Source organism: Neodiprion virginianus, chromosome 4 (assembly GCF_021901495.1).
Source record: "Neodiprion virginianus isolate iyNeoVirg1 chromosome 4, iyNeoVirg1.1, whole genome shotgun sequence".
Lineage (NCBI taxonomy): Eukaryota > Metazoa > Arthropoda > Insecta > Hymenoptera > Diprionidae > Neodiprion > Neodiprion virginianus.
In genome coordinates this window covers 20,952,359-20,959,430 of record NC_060880.1, presented here as the reverse complement: position 1 = coordinate 20,959,430, position 7,072 = coordinate 20,952,359, and the positions used below count along the sequence as shown (strand labels likewise).

The 7,072-nt window shown below is 40.7% G+C and overlaps 1 protein-coding gene across 6 annotated transcripts in view; it reads right to left on the bottom strand.

Moving 5' to 3' along the window:
• Positions 1–1,144: 1,144 nt before the first annotated feature.
• The window catches only part of LOC124303059 (carbonic anhydrase-related protein 10), a 91,648-nt gene continuing 85,720 nt past the window's right edge, over positions 1,145–7,072 (bottom strand). For 3 of the 6 annotated variants that reach the window (XM_046759801.1, XM_046759805.1, XM_046759800.1), the window contains 4 exons: positions 3,976–4,130; positions 3,431–3,556; positions 3,262–3,313; positions 1,145–3,171 (listed from right to left, as the gene is read on the bottom strand). In XM_046759801.1, coding sequence (XP_046615757.1) covers positions 3,107–3,171; positions 3,262–3,313; positions 3,431–3,556; positions 3,976–4,130 — 398 coding nt within the window. In that variant the 3' untranslated portion in view covers positions 1,145–3,106. The remainder of the gene's footprint in view (positions 3,172–3,261; positions 3,314–3,430; positions 3,557–3,975; positions 4,131–7,072) is intronic. The other 3 variants (XM_046759803.1, XM_046759802.1, XM_046759804.1) reach the window with 3 other exon arrangements.

The window sequence follows — 7,072 nt, the reverse complement described above, 5'->3', positions numbered from 1 at the left end:
ATAAAAAAAAAAAAATAATGAATAAAGAAAAGAAGAACATGATAAGAAGACCAGCGTCTCTATCAGAGTTTTGTATACGTCTGGGGGTGGAAATCGAGTCCTTGAATTTCCATAGTGAAGTGAAGTAGGAAGCAAAGGAGAGAAGTAGAGGGATGATGAGGGGAGGCAACGCGGCGCGTCGCCGTCTCGTCTGCGAGCTTTGAGCTTCGTAAGCACATATTCCGCCCCCCCCCCCCCCCCCCATTCCTTCTTTCCTAGCATCCCAGAACTCGCCCGCATTTTATCGCCGTACCGTTATAGCCATTACCCGGTCCTGTAATTTTTTTTCTCCTCTCCCACCCTCTTCCGCTTCTCTTTTTCCTTATTCCATCCTGTTTTTCACCCTCCCGTCAAGTTTTCATTACGAATATATTTTCACGGATACACGCGATGTTTATTAAAATTACTCGCGCTTATTACCAGCGGTCGGCGGTTATTGTTATAACAAAAAGTCACACATTCTCGGAGACATGCAGTAGCTATGCATGGCCCGGTAGACTTTCCAAAAATTGTTACCCTCGCTCACTTTCATCGCGCATACTTTTTACCCCCGTCTTGTTTCACATTTACTTACTCCTGTTTTGCCGTATTACGGTCGAGTGCTCAGGCATGTGGATGTGCTCATAATGGATTCTTGATGGAAATTTAAACGCCAGGTACCCCGACCCTCCTCCTCTTCTTATTCCTCCACCCCCGCCCACTTCAAGTCTTGTAACCGGCACTACGGGTCAATACTTGCAAATTAATTACCATACTCGTCTCGTGCGTCGTTGAATAAACTTGAGCACCCGATGATGCAGCCGCGGAACATGAAGACTCGATATTTCCAACCCCCTAGAGGCACCGTCGTCGGATTTTTCGCATCAATCAGAAAGAGGATCAGGTTTACAATTGAGTTGAATTTAACCACGTAAGAAAATGAATAAGTTAATATTACAAAAGCCTTATTTATACCGTACAGTTTTTTGATTCAAAGATAAAATTAGACTCTTCATCTATTTATTTTTTTTTCTCCGAGATCAGGGCTCATTCCGTTTTCAAAAATACTAATGGGTTTAGGGATTGAATAAGTTGAATAAAACGCGCCGCGCATTGGCGAAGTTGGTTACAATATAACATTACGTTTATTATCATCATCGTAATTGTTGTTCGTTAAATCTTATTCGTTCACAATTGTTTTTTCTTCGTTATTATCGATGGTTTCGCGTAGTCCACCTTGTCTTTTTGTTTTCCTCTTTCCGCTTCTCCTTCTACTTCGGCATTTTTCGCACCCTCACGGAAAAAACTTGCCACTTGGTGGTAAATTCGTACCCCCCCAACTTATAGATAACGCTAAATTCCCATAAGAAAAAAGTTTAGGGTCCGAATTGACACCCGAGTTGAGGATCTTTTCCGCGAAGGCATCCCTCTTCCCAATTCCATATCAGAGTTTCATTTTATACAATTTTCTCTATACAAATCTTCCGTTACGCCACATACCCGCGTGGGCAATATACAAGTGTACTAAACCCATGCATATATCATGCATACACCCAAGCGCGTACGTATTTACAAAAGCATTTTAATCCTCGACGCTTATAATATTATATGGCATGCATACAGTGTAACTATGCCGGAGCCCCCGTTTCACCCGAGCTTCCTCCGCATTATCACTATATTATTACATCGTTGATGATAAATTTCTCCCGCATTCTTCGATACACAGCTTTAGTTTGCTGATCCGAATCTCTATCTTCGTTTTTATAATTATACCTATATGCTTAGATAAAATTATACATGCGTTCTCCTCGCGAGGCGTCGATATACATATTTTCCTTTTTTGCGTACATTACGTAAATTGTTAATTTTTCAATTTTTTCCCCCGCATTTTCGCTAGTCCAATATTTTTATTTTTTTTGTCTTCCTTTTTTTTTGGCTACAAAAGTAATTGACAGAAAACACGTCATTGGTAATCATACTTTATGTATATAATATAATATATTTGCATATGTTTATTTATATACCCTATATTTATACGCGTGTCTGTGTGTGTGTGTCTGTATCATCATCATCATCATTATCGAATTTATTACAATATGTATTGTTGTCGTATGTTTTACGTATAACTATTATACACGACACGATCGAAGAACGATGCGAAATTGACGAAGAAAAAAAGAACCGAAAGTATCAATCGACGGTCTAAGAAATGGGGAAGCGAAATAAAGTCGCACAAATAAGAACATTAGTTTACGGCTGCACGTAATTACGCATAAGTCACTTGTTTGGAAAAAATTCGACATGAAAATAGATCAACGAAATATCCTGCGCAAATTACGAGAATAATGCTAACATATTTTTCATCATTCATTCGCTCTCCCATCGCCGAACATGTAAAGCTCTCTCTCGATTGTTAGTTAATTTATCGTTATTACTATTATTACTATTATTAATATTATTATTATCATTATTATTATTATTGTTATTATTACTAGGTATTATTGTGTGTCAAAAAAATTTGTCATTTATGTACCATTCCCCCTACGCCCACTTTTCATCCCTATTTCATATTATATACCAGTATAATATGTGTACAATGTATAAGTATATATTATGTATATCTACATATTACAGTATAAACAATAAATTATACTTTTGTATATAGTAATCAGTTTTAACTTGCAGTGTACGCGAAGGCCCGATTATCTTATCGTGTCTCTCCGTTTGTCGTCTCTGTCGTTCACGTTTTTCTTTTCTTTTTCCATCTCTCGCGACCTTCCTTTTTCCCTAAAGACAGTTTTGTACCATCGTCACGATCCGTGAGAAATAGAAGTTTTTCACAGAAAGAAATGCGAAGGAAAGAAAGGAAATTAATTAAATTAAGATAAGAATAAAGAAATCATGTAATAAGAGAGAAAAAAAAGAAATAGCGCGATATTTGCATATAACGTACAATGTACACGCATTACGCACCATCGCGCGTCACAAATTGCAGTCAACACCATCATTATCGGATTATCGGATAATCGTTATTATAATCATCGTTACGATATCGTAGTATATCTATACGTATATAAAATTACTGTCGTTACACGACGTTGTGCGATAAGGATCCATCGTCCTGCCACTTGTTAGCTGGAAAGAAAAATTCGTCTTATTTTAAAACACTCATAAAAATTACCCGCCCCGATTTCACTTGTGGGTTTCTACGGGGTTCTTTAACGGAGCCCACGGTATCGTTACCTGTGTAATGCATGTCCTTGGCCATCGACGGGCATTTTGCGTCCGGGCGCTGCTGTGCAGAGAAAGTGAGAAAAGAGAGACGGATAAAACGGTCGTCGGTATTAAATTGCGAAAAGTGATTACCGGTATATCGGCGAATTATTATTATACCGTTGGAAACCGAGCTCACCCTGCGAAAGTCGATGTTCGTCCTGATGGTGCGATGGTGGAGTCCCTGCAAAGGCCTCGCGTTGTTCCCCAGGGGAGCTTTCGGGGTGCCGTCGGGTCCCTGCATGAGCTTCCTCAGCACGTAGAGCTTTCAGAGTTGAGAAAGATGCAAGGAATAACGAATCAGGTCATTATTTATTCAAATGTTTGACGGAGGGAGCGGGAGCCGAATATCCTGCCGCTACTGATAAAAGGAGTCGGACGGACCCGGTAGGGGAAGACAAAACGAAATCATCAAAAATAAAGAGGATGCACCCCGGAAAATCGCTCCTTTCGTTCTTACTTATTCACATGTAATCTTTCCCTTAGTTTCCTTTTTTTATTTCATCCTCAATTTTATTATTCTCTGCAAAAAAAATGAATGCGGAGAAATAATAAACGAATAAACGAAAACGTGATTTTGAAACGAAAGAGAGAGAGAGAGAGAGATTGAGAGAAACGTATGACGGGTTGAAAAAGAGTAATGCAATTGCGCCCGTTTTTCGGTTTATTCCGCTGTTCTCTCACCTCCTGCGCCGTTATGTATATCGGCTTGTTGAGAATTAGCCAGACCGTGGTTTCCCAACATCCGGGATGCGTTGTGCTTCCTTCGTACGTCATATAGCCGTTCGTTTTCGGCAGCAATTCCTTCACCGACAAGTGCCTGACCTGCGCCTTGTCGCCTAAAAATTAAGGAGACGAGGACTTTGAGAAGAACCGGTAATTATGATTTAACAATAACAATCGATTCAAGACTGAAGAGACGCAAGTATGAAAGAAACTGATCGAGTGCCAATTTTTCCACCCTCCAAGTCCGTCGACTTTACAAGCATTAACTTTTCATTTTATTTTTCTATGTTCGATTCTATGGATTTTATCACAGATACAATTTTTCATGAAATTTATGTGATGAATTTTTTTTTCGTCGGACTGAGGTTTGCTTGAGACAACAGGATCTTATGATCATTTCTCGATCATCCAAGGATACATTGCATTCCCATAAATAATTTTCATCATTTACTACCGCGATTTGAAATGACCTGTGAAATATTTGGTTCCATGATATTACGATACGTAAGTAATACGAAATAACTAAGTCGATTTTGAACTGTGCTTGATTGATTTTAGTGTTAAAAAATAATCTACCAGTGAAATATGGTGTGCACCATTCATGAAATGCTAAGAAATCGTTAAATTTCATTGCAATTCTTCGAAATATTTGAATTTTTATTAAACATTTTGAGATACCGCTAAATCGTCTAGAGTCAACGAAATATTTGAAAATTCTGTAATTACATTAAATCCCACAAAATGACGAATGCAATTTCATAAAATCGAACAAAGTCATGTAGATTCTTCAAAATTTTAAAACCTCGACAAATCATTCAGAAATTTAATAATCGACTCTTCGAATCAAGAGCGAAGAAAAAAAGCTGCCAAGTGCTGACCACCCGGTTGAAATTGGTGAGTTTTTGAATCCTTTCATAAACCGTGGGGAGCATCTTGGTGGTGAAGACAATGAGGGGGGTGTGAAGAGGGACGGGAGTCGGTGTGCCGCGTGTGTTTCAATCAATAGGTTGTTAACACGGCAGCGGGCAGCGAACATAAATCAAAAGACAATGCAGGGTGCTCCGTTCCTCCGAAGGGCGGGGGGACGGAATGACATCAGGAATCTAAGTGTCCCATTGTCATCGTTGCCTGGAGAGATGCGAATTAATGTAATAGCTCTTCTCGGCGTGTATTCAAACCCGTCCTCCTCCCCCTCCTCCGCCCCTTTGCGCCGATGGCATCTCAAAGTTCTCGAAGCCCTGCCGAGCCCCTGGCGCCAGCTTCCACGAGATTATGTATCGCGGCGATACGAGCTTAGCTAGTTGCCATGCTTCTCGTACATATACACAGACAACAATGTTAACGTAATTTATTAGCTCGCCCCGCTGCAGATCTTTCGGGGGATGATGGAGAACGGATATCGTGGGATTCTCGTCGACCTGCGAAGGGATTTCCCTTCAACAACCTTACTCCCAACGATGGTTCTCGAATTCAACGTGCCGCTATTAATCCGAATGATTCACACTTGATGATTTCAGTGTAACTGCAATACCTACGAAATTAGTCATTTTTCATCTGTTCTTCCAAAGTCAAGTTCCGTCGTCAGGTTTTCCTCGAGACGTTCGGATTTCTTACAAGCTTCATTTTTATATGGTCACCAGTTTTAGTTCCTTGACGTTGTTATGAACTCTACTTCGATCTGTGTTTTGTTCTTTTTCAAAGATTGTAAAAGCTTTGTTTTCACCCATGGTCTCGATATAAAACGAAGCTTTCTGATTAAACTTTTTGTTACATATTTTTTAAGGCTTCTTTTACATGTTATCCATAATCGGTATAGTTGTAGGTTGAAAATGAAAATCCCAAAGGGAGAAATAGTAAATGATCGAATCTAATCTGCTTTTTAATTTATTCTCAACGTTATTAACACCGCGAACGTGAAAAACAGTACAAAACCTAATAGTATGGGAGAAATGTGTTTTTGTTTGCTTCGAAAATTTTTTTTTCACCCTCTTCTTCCACGCCATGGGTTCTGAGAAGAAGAAGAAGAAGAAGAAGAAGAAGAAGAAAAAAGAAGAAAACAACACACGCGGAACGAATAAAAAAAGAAGCAGGTAGAGAATTCGAAAAAGGAAATAGGCAAGGCGCGCGTAACGCGCCGGCGAATGAAAAAACCATTATTCAAGTTCTCCTCTCCTTGGCAAGTCCTGCCACCGAGAAAGAGGGAGAGAAAGAGAGAGAGGATGTGGAGTGAAGAAGAGCAATTTTTCACAACTTGTTTTCGGTACCACTTAGGCAGCGAGCGGCATCAGAGGACGACTAAGGCTTTGCTCTCGAATTTTCTCTCTCTCTCTCTCTTTCTCAGCTGAGATATCTCTCTCCCCATACACACAAGCTAGCCGTGGAATGCGTAGTGTGTTCCTCGTAGCATCCTTTCTTCGTCGCTGCTTTTTTCGCGCATTATATCTCGTCCACGATGCCACGATGCACAGGGTATACATCACCGCGGCGTTTCTTTTATTATTGAGACTGGTTGACATTGTAAAGAACGAGAATGTCGGCCCGTCATCCGTTGGAGCTGGCTGCGCGAAGACGAAGAAGATGAACAAGAAGAGAAGCTCGTGCTTCTGTCGCAAGGTATGAAGAACGAAGAGGACGAAGAAACGTCAAAGAAGAGGGTGGTTTTCCCATCCAGGTCGGGTAAGAGCTGCAGAAAGCACCGGGAGTCCGTTGCATAATGGGGGTAAAGCGTTTTCCTCCCTGTTTCTGCCTCTGCCTCCTCCCCCCCCCCCTCCCGCCCTTTCCTCATCCTTCGCTTCTAATTTCGGGCGGACGAGAAGGTAACGTGAAATGAAAAAAAAATACACAATCTCCGATGCTCTTATATATCGACACGTGGGTTGTACCGATTTCCCCTTGCAAGCTTCGTACACACACACACACACACACACACATATATATATGTATACGATATATGTAATATGTAACGGCGGACATTTCCGGAGACGCCGGTCCGTGAAATGACAAATAATAACGCGGAGGAGGCGAGACAGAAAAATATCAACCGACCTTTCGCCGC